We start from the raw sequence: 26,037 nt of genomic DNA on the forward strand, positions 1-26,037 counted from the left end.
ATAGGAAGGGTTTAGAGGGATATGGACCAATTGCTAGCAAATGGTACTAGATTAGTTTAGGATAACTGGTCAGTATGGACGAGTTGGACTGAAGGGTCTGTTTCCATTACATCTCTAATTCTAAGTATATGCAGGAGTGCACAATGCACAAACCTCTGGGTAGAGAACTCCAAAGTTTTACAAGCCTCTGAGTGAAGACATTTTTCCCTGAGACTACACCCATCTTTAATATTCTGCAGCTAGGAGAAGTAACCTATGTCATTCCCATCAAGCCCTTCATGGCATAGGTTTAAGGTGAGAGAGTTTAGAAAGGACATGAGGGGCAGAGAGCACTTTGTATGTGCAATGAACTTCCAAAGGGGTGGATGCATGTACAGTTACAACACTTAAAAGATATATTGATAAGTACATGAATTGGGCTTGGACTAGTTGGACCAAAGTGTGTGTGTGTGCCACTAACTGTGCACAATGTATACTAAATGAATCTAATTTCTATCCCATAGTATTAAAACAAAACGTCCCTTCATAGTTAAAAAAATCCACGCACAAAGATTACCACCACTGCCTCATAGCGCCAGGGACCCAGGATCGATTCCAGCCCCAAACGTCTGTCTGTGTGGAGTTTGAACTTCTCCTGTGTCTGCATAGGTTTCCTCCGGGTGTTCTGGTTTCCTCCAACAGTCCAAAGATGTGCAGGTCAGCTGCATTAGCCATACTAAATTGCCCATAGTATGCAGGGATGTGTAGGTTAGATACATGAGTCAAGGGTAACAAAGTGGAACGGGCCTGGGAGGTTTTACTCTTCGGAGGGTCTTGTTGGGCCTAATGGCCTGTCTCTATACTGTAGGGATTCTATGAAAAAGGCAGAAATAGTAATAACTATCCTGGCAGAACAGGGATCAGGTGGATAACAGCTTCTGACAGCAATTATTAGGTACAGAATGCCAGAGTCTGATTAAAAGCATGTGGCCCAATGGTTCATGCTAGTGTTGTCATGAACATTCTTGACCATCACTACTAATTTAACAATGCATTCTACCTTCTGTTCACCTAGGATTGGAGTGAAAGCTCTATAGCTCAGGGAGAGGCAAATTGTAAGATTGGGTAGTGTTATTCAGTCACACAGCATATGTGGTTATATTGTACACATTTCATTATATTCCTGTACTTAGCTGCTTGAGCACCATGTCAAATTAGACTTTGAATTATTGTCATGTGTACTAAGTGCAAAATATAGAAGTACAGTCAGGTGGCAGCAGTAGCAGCAGCAGGGACAACGTTGGTCTGTATCTCTTGACAGCTATGGTTGAATGCTTTTTGCAATGGGCCCAAAGGAAAGATTCATAGAGGCAAACAACTCAATAAGTACCACAACTTGGTTTCAGCATTTTCAGATAACCTTCTGAAACAAGATCCCACAGCATGAATGCTACAAGCCGATAATATGAGTTAGTGATTCCAAGTAGTACCATAGTCCTAGCGAGTTTTGAGGAGATTTGTAGCTCACGTTGAGGTTTTGGGTGTAGGTTTACTCGCTGAGCTGGAAGGTTCATTTCCAGACATTTCGCTACCTATCAACAAACACCATGTTAGACCGCATCTACCACCCCCTGAGAAAAGGAGCAGGAAGTGACTTCACTATAGGAAATAGCATCACCAACCCAAAGAAATCCAAACACAAATAGAAAGCAGGAATCTTTGGCATTGCTTTGCCTCAGGCACACTGAAGATGTTACCTAGTAGGGTAACGAAACATCTGGAAATGAACCATCCAGCTCAGCGAGCAAACCTACATCCAGTACCATAGTCCAAGGAATGGGAAAAATTGAAGCTCTGACTGTCACACTCCCTCAGTACTGCACTGGAAGTGTCACAATTTACAACCCAGTCTCTTTTTAGATTAGATTAGATTCTCGACAGTGTGGAAACAGGCCCTTCAGCCCAACAAGTTCACACCGCCCCTCCGAAGAGAGACCCACCTAAACCCATTCCCCTACCCTATATTTACCTCTGACTAACACAACTAACACTGGGCAATTTTGTACGGCCAATTTACCTAACCTGCACATCTTTGGATTGTGGGAGAAAACTGGAGCACCCAGAGGAAACCCACGCAGGCACAGGAAGAACGTGCAAATTCCACACAGACAGGTGGGAATCAAACCCAGGATCCTGATGCTGTGAGGCAGCAGTGCTAACCACTGAGCCACCGTGCCACTCTCTTCTGACAGTGAAGTGAATGCGTCAGCAGACTGTACTCTGCATAACCTATATCCAGCAACCAACAAAATGGGAGACTCTCATTCAGGAACTCAGAACATAAACATAAGACTTCAGAGCAGGAGTAGGCCGCCTGGCCCTTCGAGCCTGCTCCGCCATTCAATAAGATTGTGGCTGATCTTTTTGTGGACTCAGCTCCACTTACCCACCCTAGATTAGAATGGTGCTGGAAAAGCACAGCAGGTCAGGCAGCATCCGAGGAGCAGGAAAATCGACATTTCGGGCAAAACCCTTTCATCAGGAATCGAGGCAGGGTGCCTGCAGAGTGGAGAGATAAATGAGAGGGGGTGGGGAGAAAGTAGCATGGAGTACAATAGTTGAATGGGGGTGGGGATGGAGGTGATAGGTCAGAGAGGAGGGTGGAGTAGATAGGTGGAAAGGAAGATAGGCAGGTAGGACAGGTCATGAGGGCGGTGCTGAGCTGGAAGGTTGGAGCTGGGGTGAGGTAGGGGAAGGGGAAAATGAGGAAACTGGTGAAATCGACATTGATGCCCTGGGGTTGAAGTGTTCCAACGCAGAAGATGAGGCGTTCTTCTTCCAGGCTTCGGGTGGTGAGGGAGCGGTGGTGGAGGAGGCCCAGAACCTGCATGTCCTCGGCAGAGTTGGGGGGGGGGGAAAAAGAGTTGAAATGTTGGGCCACAGGGCAGTGGGGTTGATTGGTGGCACCCTCACCCTCCTCTCATTTATCTCTCTGACCTGCTGTGCTTTTCCAGCACCACTCTAATCTAGACTCTGGTTTACAGCATCTGCAGTCCTTGTTTTTATCCACTTACCCACCCGCTCACCATATCCCTTAACTGCTTTATTGTTCAAAAAGTATCTACCTTAGCATTAAAAACATTTATGAAGTATTGTCAACTACTTCACTGGGCAAGGAATTCCATAGGTTAACAACCTTTTGGGTGAGGAATTTTCTTCTCAATTCAGTCCTAAATCTGCTCTCTATAATCTTGAGGCCCTGTCCTCTTGTCCTCGCTTCACCTGCCAGTGGAAACATCCTCTCTGCCTCTAATCTATTCCCTTCATAGTTTTATGTTTCGACAAGAACCCTCTCATTCTTCTGAATTCCAATAAATATAATCTTAGTCTACCCAGCCTCTCCTCATAATCCAATCACCTCAACACTGGAATCAACTTAGTGAGCCTCCTCTGCATCCCCTCCAGTGCCTGAACATCCTTTCTCAAGGAGACTAAAATTGCACACAGTACTTCAGGTGTGACCCCACCAGCACCCTGTACAGATGCAACACGATCTCTCTGTTTTTAAACTCAATCCCTTTCACAATGAAGGACAAAATTCCATTTGTTTTTCTAATTAGCTGCTGTACCTGCAGACCATCCTTCTGTGATTCATGCACAAGGCCACACTGGTCACTCTGCATAGCAGGATGCTGCAAAACGTTTTACCATTCAAGTAATAATCCTTAACTGTTACTCCTACCAAAATGGACAACTTCACATTTATTAACATTGTATTCCATCTGCCAGACTTTTGCCCACTCACTCAATGTATCTATATCCCTCTGCAAAGTCTCACAGTCCTCTGCACACTTTGCTCTGCCACTTATCTTAGTGTCTTCTGCAAACTTTGACACATGGTCCCCAACTCCAAATCACCAATATAAATTGTAAATAATTGCGGTCCCTGAGGCACATCACTAGTCACTGATTGCCAGCCAGAATAGCTCTCATCTATCCCCACTCTTTGCTTCCTGTCAGTTTATCAATCCCCTATCCATGACAATACTTTACCCTAATGCTATGCATCTTTATCTTATGGATAAGATGCACCAGAGAATAATTTCAGGTTTACAAATTAACGTTCAAGCAGCAGGACGTGAAATGAGTACGGTGAGGCTTGCCTGTTAGTCTAACGGTTAGTATTAAGTGCTTTCAGTATTACAGGTTCCAGTCCGTGTCAGGGATGAGGATTTAACGCTCGTATTCTGTTCTACTTCAAGCCGGGATGAGTTAAATTCACACTGCCAATCTTGATACTGGAGCCCCATCTTTCAGAGCACAGCTATATTACAAAGATATAGGGTAGGACAACAGTTCCAGAGTCAGGAGAACATCCTCAGATTACACCGGATTGAGGAGGGAGATGGGGAGAGTCACCTTGTCATGTTTCTCTCTCTGGGAACATCATGGTGAGACCAGGATAGGTTTGGTGAAATGCCTTTCATGAAGAAGGGGACCACATTCCCTCTACATGCGCACACTCAACTGAAATCAGGAAATGGTGTCGCAGGTACAGGAGATCCTTGGGGAAGAGAGTAAAGCAGGATTCAAAAGCAGCTGGTTGGGTTTATAACTGGACCTTTTATTGATGTTAGGAGGTATTAGAATTATATACAAAACAAAAAAATCACCCACAGGACAATGAGGCCAGCCCAGGGTGTTGTTCTCAGATGGAGACACACACCTAGTTACCCAGCAGCTTCAGAAAAGCTGGTCATGCTGCCTGCCTCTCGTTCATCTTCTTCTTCCTCATCAGCAGGCGTCGTTCCCTCTCGTACTCCTTCATACGCATCACATAACTACAGAGAGAGGAGGTGAGGTTAGCGACCTGCGCACTCCAGGTGTTGCTTAGATAGCATTTGGTGCTTACTCCAAAACAAACAGCAACATAGTGTACACACTCTCAGATCTGATAAACCAGTAGTCATTGCTTTCGGAAATAATTAGATACAGTACAACAGGGAGGACTCCCCTCCTCCTTTACAAACTTGGGATCCTTTGTGTCCATCATCAGAGTAGACAGCCTCAATTTAACATCCCATGCAAAAAAATGAAGCTTCTAACAGTTGAGCACTCCCTTGTCATTGCACTGGGAGCGTGGCCTTTACATGGTTATTGTGTTCAGGTGACCATTCTCTAAGCCAGATAACTGGTTCAAAATGTGCAACAATGATAATCCTAAACATCTGGAGAAGTATCCTGTAAAAAAAACATTGGGAGACATACCTAAAATAGTGCGCAGTTCTGGAATCCACACTATAGGACAGATGGGATAGCACTGTAGAGGATGCAGAGGCAGATTTACCAGGATGTTGCCTCAGCTGGAGAGTTTCAGTTATGAAGAGCAACTGGGACAGACTTAAAGCACAAGCATATCTGAGCACACATCAATTATCGGGGACTCAGAGACCACTATCTGCTGACAGGAGGAAGATTGAAAGTAGTTGTTTGGTCTCACAGAATATGAGTATTGATGAAGAAATGGGGCAATTACTCATACCACAAAATGGCCCCGTGCATCTCCAGGCCATAGAAGTATCCCCACACATGCAGCTGATGTCAGCATGCCAGGAAGTGACTGCAGGCACTGATTGTGATATTAAAGAGTTAATTTGCACTGCTGACCTCCAGGAAACTGGATGTCCTGAGGCTAGAGTGGAATGTCTTTCTCTCAAATGTAGATGTACATTATCATCTCCCATCATTCAGAGCTATTTACATGGCCATTTCCTAGCTATTCAGAAGTGAATTTACAGTGTCATCATCTCCCATTCCAAAATCAATAAGAACATTACAATTGGAATTCTGACTACTTCCTGTAGTTAAGATTCACAACAGATTTGACCATTACATCGTTTCTGGAGATGATGTGGTCACTGCATTGTGTCTTGAGTGGCATGTGACTGTGATGGAGTAGCTGGGGGTTGTCTTGTGGGCATTACTGACTATGATGTAAAGATTTTGTATAAAGGAACGAATGTTTCCTTTGTTCAGAGAGACCTCTCGACACGCTTCACAAGCATGGCGAAGAGTGTTAAGAACGTCTCCAAAGTTTGCACTGTATTTGCTTAATAAAATTTGTTGTTGTTCACAGAAGTTTGTGTATTGCAGTTGCATCAAGTTTGTAAGGATCTCAGGAAAAAGAACTTAACACTGATGATACTGTTCTGTGTGCAGTCATATCAGCACCAGCACAGTTCACCTCCACAGCTGTGCATGTGCTGTTGACATTGCTCTTGTTTCCACGCTGAGGATGAGGAGGGGCTTAGGAAGGAGGGAGCTGGAGGGAAGACACGAGGAGCTCACAAAGAGGGGCTCACCCTCCTTGGCAGTGATTTCCTGATCACTGTTCCTTCATCGCTCTTGCCCTGATGACCACAGCTCCCCTTTGCTGCCGTATTGCCGTGCTGCCGCCTCGAACCCATAGCGGCGAAGGAGAGCAGCAGCAACTGGGGAATCTCAGCCTCCATACATAATCTCCTAGCTCTCAGAGTAATAGGTCCTGAGAAAGGACTGGCCATAACATTGTAAAATTTTACATTCTGTTTGAGAGGAAGGAAGTTGGCTAAACGTCCTGTGCTAAACTTAATTGAGGGTAATTAGAAAGGAATGAGGGCAGAGCTGGCTGGGAAAGGAACTTCAGAGAAAAGGTGGTTGAAGAAAATGGCGGATGTTAAGAAAATAGTTCAAAGCTCACAACAAACATAGATCCTAGCGAGAAAGGAGGATCCTAGGAAGGGGATAAGCCCACCCAGGTTAACCGGGGAAGTTAAGGGTAGCATTAAATTGAAAGAACAAAGCATATAATGTGGCAATGATTAGTGGTATATCAGAAGATTGGCAAAGTTATAAAAACCAACAGATGACCAAAAAATAATAGAGGGAGAAAATGAATTCCGCAGGTAAACTTACAAGGAATATGAAGATGGACAACAAGAACTTCTTTAAATATATAAACAGGAAGACAAAAAGGCAAAGGCCCCTTCAAGAATGAGGCTGGGGAAACAAGAATGGGGGAGCCAGGAGTCAAATACTTTGCATTAGTCTTCACAGCAGAAGGCATAAATAGCACCTCAAAAATTACTAACTATTCAAGGGTCAAAGTGGGGGACAGGAAATATATACAATAACCATCACTAAAGAAACTAATGGGGCTAAAGACCAATAGGTCCCCTGGACTAATGGGATGCAGACTAGGATATTAGAGGAAGTAACTGCAGAGATAGTGGGCGATTTGGCAATAATCTTAATAATCCATGGTTCTGGAGAAGTGCCGGAGGACTGGAAAACTGCCAACACTATTCAATAAGGGAAGTAGATCAAAAAAAAGGTAACCATAGATCAATTAGCTCAATGTCTGGCACTGGGAAATGGTTGGGAATAGATGCGATGGATGTAATAACAGTGCATTTAGGAACAGAGAATATTAGCAAGCAGAGTCAGGAAGGGGAAATCATGCCTGACATATTTATTCGAATTCTTTGAGGAGATGACAAGCAGGATTGTAAAGGGGAAGCAGTGAATATAAGGCAGGTGATAAGGTGCTACACGTTCAGCTAATAAACAAGGTAAGAGCTCATTGTGTTTGAAGTGGTTTATTAGCATGGAGAGAGGATTGGCTAACTAAAAAAGTCAGAGAGTTGGGAATAAAGGGGCTATGTTCAGGCTGGCAACTTGTAACCAATGGTGTGTCACAGAAATCAGTGCTGGATTCACAATTATTTCCAATATATATTAATGACTTGGATGAGGAAAGTGAATATACTTTAGCCAGGTTTGAAGATGACACAAAAATATGTTGGAAAGCAAGAGGTGAGGATGACACAAAGAGTATACAGAGGGATATAGATGAAGGGAGTGGGCAAAAACTTGGCAGATGGAATATAAAGTGGAAAAGGTGAAGTTATGCACTTTGGCAGGAAGAATAGAGGAGCTGAACATTATTTAAATGGAGAAAGACTCCAGAAAGCTATAGCACTGAGGGACTTGGGAAGCTTCAAGCATAAATTACAAAAAGCTAACATCCAAATTCAGCAGGTAACAGGGTAGACAGATGGAATTTTAGCCTTTACTTCAAAGGGAATGGAGTCCAAAAATATGGGAGACCATTTTTGGAATGCTGTAGATAGTTTTGGTTCCGTTATCTAAGGAATGCCTACTGGCATTGGAGGCAGTCCAAAGAAGGTTCACTTCCTGGGTATGAAGAGATGGTCTTATGGCTAGGTCAGGGCTGTACAACTTGCAGTTTAGATGAATGAGAGGTGAACTTATTGAAACATACAAGATTCTTAGGTTAATGTGTAAAGGTTGGTTCCCCTTGTGAGAAGTCTAGGACCAAAGAACATAAGCTAAAGGGTCACCGATTTAAGACAGAGATGAGGAGGAATTTCTTCTCTCGGAAGGGAGTAAATCTGTGGAATTCTTTACCATCGTGGGCTCTCAATACTGGGTTATTAAGTATATTCAGGGCTGATATAGACAGATTCTTAACCAGAAAGGGAATCAAGGGTTATGGGAAAAGGCAGGACAATGGAGTTATCGAATTAGCAACGATCTAATTGAGTGGGGAAGTAGACTCGATGGGCAGAATGGCCTACTTCTGCCCCTAAGTTTTATGGTCTTAAGATTGCTCTCCTTTACAATGGTATTTTTTTTTTACAAATATCTTGATAAGTGCAAGCTCCGACAAATATATGCGTCTTCTCATCAATATTCAAGAATATTAACAGTTTAAAACAATGTGTGCAGGGCAGTGTACAGGAGACAGTACAGCTCTGTACTGCCTGGTACCATTGTGGTCAGGAGGTGACAGAAAGTGGGGAGCATCTCAGGGTTTCCAACTGAGCATGCTGCCTCCTATTTGATCTTTGTGTTTAGCGACTACTTCCACTGTTTTCGTTATAAATCCTGCACCTAATAACCTTTCCTAATAATTTTTCCCTCACAGGACAATTCTCACCAGGGTCCAGGTGCAAGGCTGTCAGCTGGCCTCTGCTAATGTGTCACCAGAAAGCCACTTCCAGCTCAGCCCCAAAACCACTACCACCAACCAATGCGCTGATTCAGGGGCGGGGGCGGGGGGGGTTTAAACTGCGCCATCACCCAACAGACTGCCAGCATACCAAGTGAAAAGAAAGCAAGTTCTTACTCCTCGTGCTCGCAGTAATCCCAGTCGTGACGCTCGTGTTTACACTCCAGGAAGTTGGGCCACATGTCCCGCTTACACTTCAGATACTTGATGAGGTAATGAGCACAGTAATCTCGCTGACTGAGGGGCAACTGGGCATCATTCATCTCCTGCTGTGTGGCAATCATTTCTGAGAGGAACAGAGAAAGGCACATGGTCACTTGGTTAAATCCCGGGCTCATTCACTCAATTCAACTCATTTACAACTTGCCTCAATACTGAGTCCTTCACAGAATAAGGCTTCCCAGGGTGCTGCAAAGAAACGTCATCAAAACAAAATCACAATGTGATGAAAAGTGTCTAATTTATATGCTATATACTCTGTGTTAATATCATTTCAAAACAGCACCATATGGGTCTGTTTACAAAACGTGGTCAGCCAGGCTCTGTGGAAGGGGGCCCCGAGCCAGAACGTGTGTGCGGGGGTGTTGAACCTGGTCAGACCGTTCTTTCAGAACATTGAGCGAATCCAGTGTCTCTCAGAGCAGACAGCTCCGGAGTGCTAATGGAAAACTGGTTTGATTGTGGTGGCTTATGACAGAGTGTAAACGTTGAAGGCCATTATCTTCTTCGTTATGTTTAGGTTTTATGGAGCATTGTTTGGGGTGGTAGATGCTTGCTTCATTTAATTTCTACTGGATGCAGTCTTTGTCCCAGGCAAGGAATGGAGTCAGTACCTACTACACCCATCATAAAACCCTCAGTAAAGCTCAAGGCAGTCAGAGTTTATTTGCTAGAGAGACTCAGCAGACCTGGCAGCATCTGTAAAGAGAGAAACAGAGTTAACATCAAGTCCATGATTCTTTGAATTCATGTCAACCTCAACTCTGCTTCACTCTCCATGGATACTGCCAGACCTGCTGAGGTTCACTAGCGCTTTCTGTTTTCATTTCTGATCTCCAGCATCCATAGCATTTTGCCTTTATTCTCAAGTGTATCACTTGTTTGACCTGACAGTTCAGTAGATTAGTAAGCACCAAGCTGCCAGGCACAGCTTTCTCAGCAGGTCTGACAGCACCCGTGGAGAGAAGCCCCCCCTGAGTTAACATTTAGGGTCCAAGTGACCTTTCTTCAGAACTGATGGCAGTTTGGTTTATATGCAGAAGATAGGGTGGGGGAGGGGGTAAAGAGTAATCAAGAGATGGAGATAGAGTCCAAAGAGAGAGAAGGACAGTTGGACAAATAAAGGAGTTGATAACAATCAGCCGGGGAGGATGAATAGCTGCAAACAGGGACAATTAGTGGCTAACAATGTGTTGTGTGTAATAGCAGACCATGTGATAACAAGGCCTGGTGTGTGGGGATTGGGGTAAGGTACTTCAATTCCTCAAATTGTTAAACTCAGAGTCCAGAAGGCTGTAGAGTTCCCAAGTGGAAAATGAGGTGTTGTTCTTCCAGCTTGCACTGAGCTTTTTTCACCGGAGCACTGCAGCAAGTCAGAGACAGAGGTGTTGGCCAGGGAACAGGGTGGGGTGTTGAAGTGGCAGGTGACAAGGAGCTCAAGAGTCTTTTTTTAAACGACAGAATGCAGGTTGCTGCAAAGCAGTCAGCCAGGCTACACTTTGTTTCCCCAATGTAGAGGAGACCACATTGTGAGCAGGAAATGTAGTAGTCAAGATTGAGTGAATTGCAGCTGCTTCACCTGAAGGCTTGTTTGGGGCTGTTGGATACTGAAGAGGGAGGAAGTAAACAGGCAGGTGTTACACCTTCTGCAGGGAAGGTGCCATGGGGCCGTGCGGGTAGTGTTGGGAGTGAAGGAAGACTGGACCAGAACGTCCCAGAGGGAACAGTCGTTGTGGAAAGCTGACAGGGAAGGAGAAGGGAATATGTGCCCAGTCATGCCATCCCACTGAAGGTGGCGAAAATGGCAGCTAATGATCCTCTGGATTTGGATGCTGGTGTGATGGTAAGTGCGGACTAGGGGAACCTACTGCTGTTTTGGGAGGGAAGAGAGGGGCTGATGGCCTTTTTTCCAGGATGAAGCAGAGAGCCCTGAGACCAGCCTGATGGGGGATGGACGTGTAAACAAATTGCATGTCCATGGTAAAGAGGAGACAGCTTGAGTCCCTGAACTGGAAATTCTGAAACTGACGTAAAGTATCACAGGAAGAGACGGGTTCTGTGGGGCACGAGCAGGAACAATGGCCTGCGCAGTCATGTTTGTGAATTTTGGGAAGGAGATAGAAGCGAGCTGCGTGGGGTTGGACAACTATCAGCTTGGAGGGAGTGGGACATGAGGGAGATCACCAGGTGAGATGAGGTTTGTCACTGTAATGGGCACAAAGGCCTGATATTCCATTGTGGTATCATAGTCCAGAAGGAGATAGGAAGAGGCATCTGAGAGCTGGCGCTCAGCCTCTGCAATGTGGACATCAGTTTGCCAGGCACCAACAGCATCACTCTTGTCAGCAGGCGTAATTACAAAGTTAGGGTTGGAGCTGAGAGCATGGAGTCAGTTCACAGGGAGGTAGGCTGGTATGGGTAAGGGTGAGGGCAGGGAAATTGAGGCGTTCAATGTCATGTTGACTGTTCTCAATGAATAGAGTGAGTAAAGATGGAAGGCTCGAGGGAAGGAAGAGTTTTGGAGGTGGGCGAAGGGGTCTGTGGAACAGGAAGAGGATTCTTATCCAAAAGCAACAGGCACAGAGGTGAAAACGATGGAAGAGTTCAATATCATGTCATACCCAAAATTCATTAAGGTGAGGACTCAGAGGGATAAAACTGTGACCTTTGCTGAGTATAGAACATACAGCATCAGAGAATGGAAGGTCAGGAGGGATGGTGAATACATGACAGGAGGTGGGGCTGGGGGAGGGAATGGGGTCAGAAGGAAGGGGAGGGGAGGAAGGTCCCAGAGGGCCGTGCATATCTCAGGGTTGTTGAATTCCATTTCTGGACACAAAGATCCTGCTTTCTCAACCTGACGAACGATGACCTTCAAGTTGAAGTCACGAGTAGCTGCCTCTCTAATGAAAGAGCGCCTGAGGAAGGAACGGAGGCTCCAAAAGCTTGTCGTTTCAAACAGACCTGGTGGACTATAACCCATGGTTGTGAGATTTTTGACTTTGTGCACTCCAGTCCAACACCAACACCTCCACATCAGTAAATGGACAGACAGCTCCTCAGTTCCGTTGGGTAGGCATTTGGCTGTGGTGATAACAGAAAGGCTGCATTCTCTATTAATATAGGATGAGAGTGACAGCTCCTGTTGGATCTCACAGCCAGAAATTTAAAGCTTGCTATCAGAGCTATCCACTCCTCAACAGGATGCTCTGTTGCAATCCTTGTTCAGAGACTTAGCAGTAAATAGACTGCAATGACACAAGCATTTCCATGAATTCCAGACTAATCTTTGTAAAGATTAGGATTAGTACATTCAGGAGTGTGTGTTTTTCAATCGGCTTAACAAGTGATAATTAATAAACAGCCTCTCTGATACAAAAACCTCCGAGTCCCAGGCACGAGTGAGAAATAGTCGAAGTGAACATTAACAGGTTCCTCATCCTTAAAGGTGTTCAGAAGGTGAGAGGGGGAGACACACAGAAGGAACTGCCCTAACTCCATAAACATATGCAGAATCCGTTCCTACCTGTAGCTGATGGAATCAGTGCTGGGCTGGATCTATAAGAGGTGGGGAGCTATCAGATCTGGCTCATTACTTCAAGATCATTTCATGCTCCAGCGTTTACCTTACAAGCAATGGTGGCAGAGAGGGGACCTGACAGTAGTGCACTGGATTAATATGGGCAGTGTTAGAGCAGATAAGAAGGCACTTTTCCCACACACAGAGGGGGCAATATCCAAGAAACATAGCTTTAAAGTAGGAGTCGGAAGGAGAAGAGGAAACTGGATGTCACTGCCTGAAAGGGTAGTTGAGTCACAGACTCTTGTAATATTTGTGTTGTATTTAGATATTCACTTGCATTGTGCAGCCGCCATGGCTGTGGGCCAAAGCCGGAAACTGGAATTGATGCAGTCAAACCTTGGTTGACATAATGGGCTGAATGGCCACCTTCTGTGTTGTAAACATCTGTGAACTCAGGAAGGCCTGCTCCATGAAGCAGATAACAGGTCTTCTTCAAAAGGACATGCAAACACAGCTCTTCAGAAAAAGGACAGCTCAGGAACACCAGCACAGCATGACATTCTATGAATCAGTCCATCATCTTATGCCAGATACGAAAACTACAGACACTCTTCAGTCCGATTAAACCCTGCTGGTCTCCCAGAGCTGTCGATGACAGAGTGTTACTGGTCAGTACGTTCTGAAGGCTGCGACTGGTTGAGGGAAGCACTAAAGCTTTAGTAGATGCCCAATAGGAAAAGTACAGGGCCCTCCTGACACAGTCCAGTGAGGGACTGGAAACTACCTCAAACCTGCAGGTTCAACAATTGACACAAGCCATACATTGCAAATATAAATCTGCAATGTGAGCTGATGTGAGATGCTCTGGAGTGTTATACACTGCTGAAAGAAACTGAATTACGCAATGTCAAATCTGAAGTGTTATTGAATAAAATTTACAAATGCTATTAACAGTTCAAAAATGAATAAAACTACAGCTAGTACTGCAGAGGAAGAGGGGATTGGGTCATTGATTACAAATCACATCCAAACTTACTTTTAATGCATTAGAGGTGATACTCAAATACAGATAGTGTAATGATGCTCAGTAATCAAAACGTTGATCAGATACTGATCAAAAAGTTGAAGCTGCCACAGAAATGCACCCATTAATAGAAAGGACTGTAGTTAATTAGCAGCAGAATACTACATTATTACGGGAAGCCCCAAAGCAACATATATTGCAATAAAATCAATTTCCAGAACTGAGTGAATGCAAGTCAGAAATGAGACCATTTCAAAAGATGTTCAGCGGCACCATTCAATTTTTCCCCATCATCAGGGAAAGAGTTTTTATGAGTCTTATGATAGGGCACTTAGAATAGTTCAAGAGTCACTAAAAAGCAGTTCCAAGTCCTCTGGTTAGTTGGACAGAAATGGGGACGGGTACAGACTCCACGGGAGTAGTCCTCAAGAACGGAGATAGTGGGATGTTTGGGTTTTGTATTGACAGAAGCTGCGAGCAGCTGGAAAGCTTACAAGCAGTATTTGCTTAATGTAACCGAGTAAGATTAGAGATTGGGAAAACCAAGTTGCTATTTCAACTTGGGAAACTTAGCAGAGAGGGAAAAGCTGGAGTTTGAGCCAGTGAATAGGTTTGGGAGTGCAGTTTTGGCATGCAGGGAGTCCAGGACAGGAGGGTTATCGTCTAAAACAGGAACAGCTCGAGTGGGCATAGAACATAGAAGAATACAGCGCAGTACAGGCCCTTTGGCCCTCGATGTTGCGCCGATCCAAGCCCACCTAACCTACACTAGCCCACTATCCTTCTGATGAAGGGCTTTTGCCCGAAACGTCGATTTTGCCTGTCCTCGGATGCTGCCTGAATTGCTGTGTTCTTCCAGCACCACTGATCCACTATCCTCCATATGCCTATCCAATGCCCGTTTAAATGCCCATAAAGAGGGAGAGTCCACCACTGCTACTGGCAGGGCATTCCATGAACTCACGACTCGCTGAGTAAAGAATCTACCCCTAACATCTGTCCTATACCTACCCCCCCTTAATTTAAAGCTATGCCCCCTTGTAATAGCTGACTCCATACGTGGAAAAGGTTTCTCATGGTCAACCCTATCTAAACCCCTAATCATCTTGTACACCTCTATCAAGTCACCCCTAAACCTTCTTTTCTCCAATGAAAACAGCCCCAAGTGCCTCAGCCTTTCCTCATACGATCTTCCTACCATACCAGGCAACATCCTGGTAAACCTCCTCTGCACCCGTTCCAGTGCCTCCACATCCTTCCTATAGCATGGCGACCAAAACTGCACACAATACTCCAGATGCGGCTGCACCCGAGTCTTATACAACTGCAACATGACCTCAGGGCTCCGGAACTCAATTCCTCTACCAATAAAAGCCAGTACGCCATATGCCTTCTTCACCGCACTATTTACCTGGGTGGCAACTTTCAGAGATCTGTGTACATGGACACCAAGATCCCTCTGCTCATCCACACTACCAAGTATCCGACCATTAGCCCAGTACCCCATCTTTTTGTTACTCTCACCAAAGTGAATCACCTCACACTTACCTACACTGAACTCCATTTGCCACCTTTCTGCCCAGCTCTGCAACTTATCTATATCCCGCTGTAACCTGACACATCCTTCCTCACTGTCAACAACTCCACCGACTTTCGTATCATCCGCAAACTTGTTCACCCAACCTTCTAGCCCCTCCTCCAGGTCATTTATAAAAATGACAAACAGCAATGGTCCCAAAACAGATCCTTGCGGAACACCGCTAGTAACTGCACTCCAAGGTGAACCTTTACCATCAACTACTACCCTCTGTCTTCTTCCAGGCAGCCTATTCCTAATCCAAACCTCCAACTCACCCTCAATGCGATACCTCCATATTTTTTGCAATAGCCTACCATGGGGAACCTTATCAAACGCCTTACTAAAATCCATATACACCACATCTACCGCTTTACCCTCGTCTACCTCCTTAGTCACCTTCTCAAAGAATTCAATAAGGTTTGTGAGGCACGACATGCCCTTCACAAAACCATGCTGACTATCCTTGATCACATTATTCCTATCCAGATGTTCATAAATCCTATCCCTTACAATTCTCTCTAAGACTTTGCCCACAACAGAAGTGAGACTCACCGGCCTATAGTTACTAGGGTTATCCCTACTCCCCTTCTTGAATAAGGGAACCACATTTGCTATCCTCCAGTCTTCTGGCGCCATTCCTGTAGACAATGAGGACATAAAAATCAAGGCCAATGGCTCTGCAATCTCCTCCCTTGCTTCCCAGAGAATCCTAGGATAAATGCCATCAGGCCCAGGGGACTTATCTATTTTCACCCTTCCCAGAATTTCCAACACCTCTTCCCTACATACCTCAAAGCCATCCATTCTAATAAATTGTGACTCAAGATTCACATCGGCAACAATGTCCTGTTCCTGAGTGAATACTGACGAAAAGTATTCATTCAGTGTCTCCCCAATCTCTTCAGCCTCCACATGCAACTTCCCACTACTATCCTTGACTGGACCTATTCCTACCCTAGCTGAAAATGTGTTGCTGGAAAAGCGCAGCAGGTCAGGGAGCATCCAAGGAACAGGAGAATCGACGTTTTGAGCATAAGCCCTTCTTCAGGAATGAGGAAAGTGTGTCCAGCAGGCTAAGATAAAAGATGGGGAGGAGGGACTTGGGGGAGGAGCTTTGGAAATGCGATAGGTGGATTGAGGTCAAGGTGAGGATAATAGGCCGGAGTGGGGTGGGGGCGAGAGGTCAGGAAGTTGATTGCAGGTTAGGAAGGCGGTGCTGAGTTCGAGGGATTTGACTGAGACAAGGTGGGGGGAGGGGAAATGAGGAAACTGGAGAAATCTGAGTTCATCCCTTGTGGTTGGATGGTTCCCAGGCAGAAGATAAGGCGCTCTTCCTCCAACCGTCGTGTTGCCATGGTCTGGCGATGGAGGAGTCCATCTATTGCATCCTCTGCACCCGATGTGGCCTCCTCTATATTGGGGAGACAGGCCGGCTACTTGCGGAGCGTTTCAGAGAACACCTCTGGGACACCCGGACCAACCAACCCACCCACCCCGTAGCCCAACACTTTAACTCCCCCTCCCACTCCACCAAGGACATGCAGGTCTTTGGACTCCTCCATCGCCAGACCACAACAAAATGACGGTTGGAGGAAGAGCGCCTCATCTTCCGCCTAGGAACCCTCCAACCACAAGGGATGAACTCGGATTTCACCAGTTTCCTCATTTCCCCTCCCCCCACCTTGTCTCAGTCAAATCCATCGAATTCAGCACCGCCTTCCTAACCTGCAATCTTCTTCCCGACCTCTCCGCCCCCACCCCAGTCTGACCTATCACCCTCACCTTGACCTCTTTCCAACTATCACATTTCCGACGCCCCTCCCCCAAGTCCCTCCTCCCTACCTTTTATCTTAGCCTGCTGGACAAACTTTCCTCATTCCTGAAGAAGGGCTTATGCCCGAAACGTCGATTCTCCTGTTCCCTGGATGCTGCCTGACCTGCTGCGCTTTTCCAGCAACACATTTTCAGCTCTTCCCTCCAAGGCCCCAAGGGATCCTTCCATATCCACCACAAATTCACCTGCACCTCCACACACATCATCTATTGCATCCGCTGCACCCGATGTGGCCTCCTCTATATTGGGGAGACAGGCCGCTACTTGCAGAACATTTCAGAGAACACCTCTTGGACACCTGGACCAACCAACCCAACCACCCCGTAGCCCAACACTTTAACTCCCCCTCCCACTCCACCAAGGACATGCAGGTCCTTGGACTCCTCCATCGCCAGACCATGGCAACACGACGGTTGGAGGAAGAGCGTCTCATCTTCTGCCTGGGAACCCTCCAACCACAAGGGATGAACTCAGATTTCTCCAGTTTCCTCATTTCCCCTCCCCCCACCTTGTCTCAGTCAAATCCCTCGAACTCAGCACCGCCTTCCTAACCTGCAATCTTCTTCCTGACCTCTCCGCCCCCACCCCATTCCGGCCTATCACCCTCACCTTGACCTCCCTCCACCTATCGCATTTCCAAAGCCCCTCCCCCAAGTCACTCCTCCCTACCTTTTATCTTAGCCTGCTGGACACACTTTCCTCATTCCTGAAGAAGAGCTTATGCCCGAAACATTGATTCTCCTGTTCCTTGGATGCTGCCTGACCTGCTGCGCTTTTCCAGCAACACATTTTCAGCTCTGATCTCCAGCATCTGCAGCCCTCACTTTCTCCTCTACTCCTACCCTTGTCATTCTTTTATTCCTGACAAAACTATAGAAAGCCTTTGGGTTTTCCCTAATCCTACCAACTAAGGACTTTTCATGTCCCCTCCTTGCTGCTCTTAGCTCTCTCTTCAGATCCTTCCTGGCTACCTTATAACTCTCAATCGCCCCAATTGAACCTTCACACCTCATCTTTACATAGGCCGCCCTCTTCCATTTAACACGGGATTCCAATTCCCTATTAAACCATGGCTCCCTCACACGATCCTTTCCTCCCTGCCTGACAGGTACATACTTATCAAGGACACTCAATAGTTGTTCCTTGAACAAGCTCCACATATCAATTGTGCCCATGCCTTGAAGCCTACTTTTCCAAGCCACGCATCCTAAGTCGTGCCTCACCGCATCATAATTTCCCTGCCCCCAGCTATAACTCTTGTCCTGCAGTGCACACTTATCCCTCTCCATCACTAGAGTAAAAGTCACTGAATTGTGGTCACTGTCCCCAAAGTGCTCACCTACCTCCAATTCTAACACCTGGCCTGGTTCGTTACCCAGAACCAAATCCAGTATGGCCACACCTCTTGTTGGCCTGTCTACATATTGTGGAGAAAGTGAGGTCTGCAGATGCTGGAGATCAGAGCTGAAAATGTGTTGCTGGAACAGCACAGCAGGTCAGGCAGCATCCAGGGAACAGGAGAATCGACGTTTTGGGCATAAGCCTGAAGAAGGGCTAATGCCCGAAACGTCGATTCTCCTGTTCCCTGGATGCTGCCTGACCTGCTGCGCTGTTCCAGCAACACATTTTCAGCGTGTCTACATATTGTGTCAGGAAACCCTCCTGCACACCTTGGACAAACACCGACCCATCTAACGAACTCGAGCTATAGCTTTCCCAGTCAATATGTGGAAAGTTAAAGTCCCCCATAACAATCACCCTATTACTTTCACTCTTCTCCTGAATCATCCTCGCAATCCTTTCTTCTACGTCTCTAGGACTATTAGGAGGCCTGTAGAAAACTCCTAACAGGGTGACCTCACCTTCCCTATTCCTAACCTCAGCCCAAACTACCTCAGATGGCGAGTCTTCATCCATCGTCCTTTCCACCGCTGTAATAGTTTTTTTTTCAGAGAGGGGTCACCCAGCAATTATTATGGGATGTCCATAGGGGGATCACTCAGCAAGTATTATGGGATGTCCAGAGGGGATCACTCAGCAAGTATTATGGGATGTCCAGAGGGTATCACTCAGCAAGTATTATGGGATGTCCATAGGGGGATCACTCAGCAAGTATTATGGGATGTCCATAGGGGGATCACTCAGCAAGTATTATGGGATGTCCATAGGGGATCACTCAGAAAGTATTATGGGATGTCCATAGGGGGATCACTCAGAAAGTATTATGGGATGTCCATAGGGGGATCACTCAGCAAGTATTATGGGATGTCCATAGGGGGATCACTCAGCAAGTATTATGGGATGTCCATAGGGGGATCACTCAGCAAGTATTATGGGATGTCCATAGGGGGATCACTCAGAAAGTATTATGGGATGTCCATAGGGGGATCACTCAGAAAGTATTATGGGATGTCCAGAGGGGATCACTCAGCAATTATTATGGGATGCCCATAGGGGGATCACTCAGAAAGTATTATGGGATGTCCATAGGGGGATCACTCCGAAAGTATTATGGGATGTCCAGAGGGGGATCACTCCGAAAGTATTATGGGATGCCCATAGGGGGATCACTCAACAATTATTATGGGATGTCCATAGGGGGATCACTCAAAGTATTATGGGATGTCCATAGGGGGATCACTCAGAAAGTATTATGGGATGTCCATAGGGGGATCACTCAGAAAGTATTATGGGATGTCCATAGGGAGATCACTCAGAAAGTATTATGGGATGTCCATTGGGGGATCACTCAGAAAGTATTATGGGATGTCCATAGGGGGATCACTCAGAAAGTATTATGGGATGTCCATAGGGGGATCACTCAGAAAGTATTATGGGATGTCCATAGGGAGATCACTCAGAAAGTATTATGGGATGTCCATAGGGAGATCACTCAGAAAGTATTATGGGATGTCCATTGGGGGATCACTCAGAAAGTATTATGGGATGTCCAGAGGGGGATCACTCCGAAAGTATTATGGGATGTCCAGAGGGATCATTATTATGGGATGTCCAGAGGTGAGCCATTAACCGGTCACCGGGGTTCACTCACCACGCTCCTGCCGCTCCGGAAAGCCCAGATCCGGCGGGAAGCTGGGAATTTTGCTGGGCTCTGGCTCGGTGTCCGGCTCAGTCAGGTACCGCCGCGCGAGATGCGCCCCCATGGCTGTCAGGGTCACCCCCGCCGCTCTGACCCGGATGTATAACCGCAACCCGCCCTCCCCGCGGGTCCACTTCCGGTGTGCGTAGTGACGTCACGCTCGGGCCGCCATCTTGGTGTGGGGCGGAATCTGCCTGTTGCCATGGTGCGGGCTCCAGAACCACAGGTTCGTGACAGGGCACAGCTTCAACAGCAAAATGCTGAATCTTTTACTCTCTTTATTCAGAAATGTCGTTTACTTTTCTTGAATATTACCTTAAACTTCAGTAATACTCTTTAAACACCAGGAATATCCTTTAAACCTTCCCACTCTACCCTAAATTTCCACTTCCTGTACTGATGGCTGTTCCCCAGATACAGTGTTTTCTGGGCTACAGGGTCCACTGGTCTAGGTAAGCCCTCCAAACTATCGGATATGGAGATACAGTCCCTCGGGTGCAGTCATAAAATCATAGAAATATACAGAGGTCATCTTGCCTGCAAAAGCATCCCACCCAGACTCTCCCCTATCCTCTTTAACCCTGCATTTACCATTGGGTAATCCATCATCTGCACACTGCAGGGCAAATTACCGTGGCTGATCCATTTACACCGTTGAGGCTAAACGCCAGCTCGCGGACACCTCGTCCTACTGCCCCCTTGACCATGACCCCACCTCCCACCACCAAACCATCATCTCCCAGACCATCCATAACCTCATCACCTCAGGGGATCTCCCATCCACTGCCTCCAACCTCATAGACCCACAACCCTGCACCGCCCGTTCCTACCTCCTGCCCAAAATCCACAAACCCGGCTGCCACGGCCGACCCATTGTCTCAGCCTGCTCCTGCCCCACCGAACTCATCTCTGCATACCTCGACATGGTCCTGTCCCCCTTAGTCCAAGAACTCCCCACCTATGTTCGGGACACCACCCACCGCCTCCACCTCCTCCATGATTTTCGCTTCCCCGGCCTCCAATGCCTTATCTTCACCATGGACATCCAGTCCCCTGTGCACCTCCATCCCCCATCACGAAGGACTCAAAGCCCTCCGCTTCTTCCTTTCCCGCCGTACCAACCAGTACCCTTCCACTGACACCCTCCTTCGACTGACTGAACTCGTCCTCACTCTGAACAACTTCTCTTTCCAATCCTCCCATTTCCTCCAAACCAAAGGAGTAGCCATGGGCACCCGCATGGGCCCCAGTTATGCCTGCCACTTCATAGGATATGTGGAACAGTCCATCTTCCGCAGCTACACTGGCAGCACCCCCCACCTTTTCCTCCGCTACATCGATGACTGTATCGGCACTGCCTCGTGCTCCCACGAGGAGGTTGAACAGTTCATCCACTTTACTGACACCTTCCACCCTGACCTCAAATTTACTTGGACTGTCTCAGACCCCTCCCTCCCCTTCCTAGACCTCTCCATTTCTATCTCGGGCAACTGAATCAACACGGACATTTTCTATAAACCGACCGACTCCCACAGCTACAGACTACACCTCCTCCCACCTTGCTTTCTGTAAAAACGCCATCCCATATTCCCAATTCCTTCGTCTCCACCGCATCTGCTCCCAGGAGGACCAGTTCCAATACCGAACAACCCAGATGGCCTCCTTCTTCAAAGACCGCAATTTCCCCCCAGACGTGGTGAACAATGCTCTCCACCGCATCTCCTCCACTTCCCGCTCCTCCGTCCTTGAGCCCCGCCCCTCCAATCGCCACTAGGACAGAACCCCACTGGTCCTCACCTACCACCCCACCAACCTCCATATACATCGTATCATCCGTCGTCATTTCCACCACCTCCAAACGGACCCCGCCACCAAGGATATATTACCCTCTCCTCTCCTATCAACGTTCCGAAAAGACCACTCCCTCCGTGACTCCCTCGTCAGGTCCACACCCCCCACCAACCCAACCTCCACTCCCGGCACCTTTCCCTGCAACCGCAAGAAATACAAAACTTGCGCCCACACCTTCCCCCTTACTTCCCTCCAAGGCCCCAAGAGATCATTCCATATCCACCACAAATTCACCTGCACCTCCACACACATCATTTACTGCATCCACTGCACCCGATGTGGCCTCCTCTATATTGGGGAGACAGGCCGCCTACTTGCCGATCATTTCAGAGAACACCTTTGGGACACCCAGACTAACCAACCCATCCACCCCGTGGCTCAACACTTCAACTCCCCCTTGCACTCTACCAGGGACATGCAAGTCCTTGGACTCCTCCATCGCCAGACCATAGCAACACGACAGCTGGAGGAAGAGCGCCTCATCTTCCGCCTAGGAATCCTCCAACCACAAGGGATGAACTCAGATTTTTCCAGTTTCCTCGTTTCCCCTCCCCCCACCTTGTCTCAGTCCCAACCCTCGAACTCAGCACCACCTTCCTAATCTGCAATCTTCTTCCTGATCTCTCCGCCTCCGCCCCCACCCCCACTCCGGCCTATCACCCTCACCTTAATCTCCTTCCACCTATCGCATTTCCAACGCCCCTCCCCCAAGTCCCTCCTCCCTACCTTTATTTTAGTCTGCTTGACACACTTTCCTCATTCCTGAAAAAGGGCTCATGCCCGAAACGTTGATTCTCCTGCTCCTTGGATGCTGCCTGACCTGCTGCGCTTTTCCAGCAACACATTTTCAGCTCTGATCCATTTAACCTGCACACTACAAGGCATTTACCATGCTGGTCCACCTCATCTGCACACTACAAGTAAATTAACATGGCCAATCCACCTAACCTGCACACTACGGAAAAAGATAGGACGAATCCACAGGTTAAGGTGTTAAACTGGAGCAAGGCCAATTTTGGGACCATTAGGCAGGATCTAAGAGAGGTCTTTTTGATGAGTCTATTGAAGGAAAAGGAATGACTGGCAAATGAGAAGCTTTTAAAAGTGTGATATCTAGAGTCCAGGGACAATTAGGGTGAAGGGAAAAGTGGGCAGATTTAGGGAACCTTGGCTAACGAGGGATATTGAAGCTCTGGTCAGGAAAAAAGAAGTTTCGATCAGAGTGGTGCTGGAAAAGCACAGCAGGTCAGACAGCATCCGAGGAGCAGGCAAATCAACATTTCGGGCAAAAGCCCTTCAGGAATGGAGGCAGGGAGCCTCCAGGGTGGAGAGATAGGTGGGGGAGAAGGTAGCAAAGAGTACATTAGGTGAATAGGGGTGGGGATGGAAGTGATAGGTCAGAGAGGAGGGTGGGGGAAAGTAGCAAAGAGTATAATAGGTGAATGGGGTGGGGATGGAGGTGATAGGTCAGAGAGGAGGGTGGGGGAAGGTAGCAAGGAGTACAATAGGTGAATGGGGGTGGGGATAGAGGTGATAAGTCAGAGGGGAAGGTGGAGTGGATAGGTGGAAAGGGAGATTGGCAGGTAGGACAGGTAATGAGGACAGTGCTAAGGTGGGGGGAGGGGATATGAGGAAACTGGTAAAATCCACATTGATGCCCTGGGGTTGAAATGTTCCAAGGTGGAAGAAGAGGCGTTCTTCCTCCATGCGTTGGGTGTTGAGGGAGCGGCCGTGCAGGAGGTCCAGGACCTGCATGTCCTTGCCAGAGTGGGAGGGGGAGTTGAAATGTTGGGCCACGGGGCGGTAGGGTTGATTGGTGTGGGTGTCCCGGAGGTGTTCCCTAAAGCGCTCTGCGAGGAGGCGTCCAGTCTCCCCAATGTAGAGGAGACTGCATCGGGAGCAACGGATACAAAAAAGGACATTGGTGGATGTGCAGGTGATACTTTGATGGATGTGGAAGGCTCCTTTGGGACCTTGGATGGAGGTGAGGGAGGAGGTGTGGATGCAGGCTTTGCAATTCCTGCGGTGGCAGGGGAGGTGCAAGGTCAGGAGGGTGGGTTTTAGAGGGTGTGGACCTGATCAGGTAGTCACGGAGGGAATGGTCTTTGCGGAAAGGGGTGGGGAGGGAAATATATCTCTGGTGGTGAGGTCCGTTTGGAGGTGGCAGAAATGTTGGCGGATGATGTGGTTTATGCAAAGGTTGGTAGGGTGGAAAGTGAGGACTGGGGGGTTCTGTCCTTGTTACAGTTGGAAGGGTGGGGTTTGAGGGCGGAGGTGTGGGATGTGGATGCGATGCGTTGGAGGGCATCTTCAACCACGTGGGAAGGGAAATTGCAGTCTCTAAAGAAGGAGGCCACCTGGTGTGTTCTGTGGTGGAACTGGTCCTCCTGGGAGCAGATACAGTGGAGGCAGAGGAATTGAGAATATGGGATGGCATTTTTGCAGGAGGTAGGGTGGGAAGAGGTGTAATCCAGGTAGCTGTGGGAGTCGGTGGGTTTGTAACAAATGTCAGTGTCAAGTCGTTTGTCATTAATGGAGATGGAGAGGTCCAGGAAGGGGAGGGAGGTGTCAGAGATGGTCCAGGTAAATTTAAGGTCGAGATGGAATGTGTTGTTGAAGTTGATGAACTGCTTAACCTTCTCGTGGGAGCACGAAGTGGCGCCAATACAGTCATCAATGAAGCGGAGGAAGAGGTGGGGAGTGGTGCCGGTGTAACTACAGAAGATGGACTGTTCTACGTAGAGACGGGCAGAGCTGGGGCCCATACGGGTGCCCTTGGCTACCCCTTAAGTCTGGAGGAAGTGGGAGGATTCAAAGGAGAAATTGTTAAGGGTGAGGACCAGTTCAGCCAAATGAATGAGAGTGTCGGTGAAAGGCTACTGTTGGGGACGTCAGGAGGGGAAGAAACGGAGGGTTTGGTGGCCCTGGTCATGGCGAATGGAGGTGTAGAGGGATTGGATATCCATGGTAAAGGTGAAGCGTTGGGGCCTGGGGAAACGGAAGTCTTGGAGGAGGTGGAGGGCATGGGTGGTGTCTCGAATGTATGTGGGGAGTTCCTGGACTAGGGGGGATAGGACAGTGTCGAGGTAGGTAGAGATGCGTTCAGTGGGGCAGGAGCATGCTAAGACAATGGGTCGGCCAGGGTGGTCAGGCTTGTGGATCTTGGGAAGGAGGTAGAACCAGGCAGTGCGGGGTTCCCGGACTATGAGGTTGGAAGCTGTGGGTGGGAGATCTCCTGAGGTGATGAGGTTGTGTATGGTCTGGGAGATGATGGTTTGGTGATGGGGGGGGTGGGGTCATGGTCAAGGGGGTGGTAGGAGGAGGCATCTTTGAGTTGGCGTCTGGCTTCAGTGGTGTAGAGGTCAGTGCGCCAAACTACCATGCTGTGACATCGAACACTTCTTCCACCGGCTCCGCCTCCATGCTTACCTTTACAATCAGGACTCCCGCCCACCTTCCGAGGACCCCTTCACTCCCCTCCAACACACTCTATCCAGCTGGACACCCCACGCTGGCCTATTACCCGCCCTCAATCTCTTCATTTCCAATTGCCACCGAGACATTAAATGCCTCAAAATGTCGACCCACTCCAACCTCTCACCCTCACAATGCGCAGTCCTCCACTTTCTCTGCTCCAATACCAACCTCACCATCAAACCAGCGGATAAAGGGGTTGCAGTGGTAGTTTGGCACTGGAATCCTCCCACTTCCTCCTCCCTCACATCCATCCAAGGCCCCAAACATCCATCAAAGTTTTACCTGCACATCGACCAATGTCATTTATTGTATCCGTTGCTCCCTTTGTAGTCTCCTCTAGATTGGGAGACTGGACACCTCCTCGCAGAGCGCTTTAGG

The 26,037-nt window shown here is 47.6% G+C and overlaps 1 protein-coding gene across 1 annotated transcript; it reads right to left on the reverse strand.

The window, feature by feature from the left end:
• Positions 1 to 4,582: 4,582 nt before the first annotated feature.
• On the reverse strand, positions 4,583 to 20,434 carry ndufb7 (NADH:ubiquinone oxidoreductase subunit B7). Its single transcript, XM_087983129.1, has 3 exons — positions 20,284 to 20,434; positions 9,170 to 9,338; positions 4,583 to 4,820 (listed from the first exon to the last, which is right to left on the reverse strand). The coding sequence occupies exons 1-3, from the start codon at positions 20,393 to 20,395 to the stop codon at positions 4,736 to 4,738; spliced, it is 366 nt and encodes a 121-aa protein (XP_087839255.1). The 5' UTR covers positions 20,396 to 20,434; the 3' UTR covers positions 4,583 to 4,735.
• Positions 20,435 to 26,037: the final 5,603 nt, after the last annotated feature.

Source organism: Chiloscyllium plagiosum, unplaced genomic scaffold (assembly GCF_037043375.1).
Source record: "Chiloscyllium plagiosum isolate Xiang-an unplaced genomic scaffold, Cpla_swu_hap1 HiC_scaffold_45, whole genome shotgun sequence".
In the NCBI taxonomy this organism is placed as follows: domain Eukaryota; kingdom Metazoa; phylum Chordata; class Chondrichthyes; order Orectolobiformes; family Hemiscylliidae; genus Chiloscyllium; species Chiloscyllium plagiosum.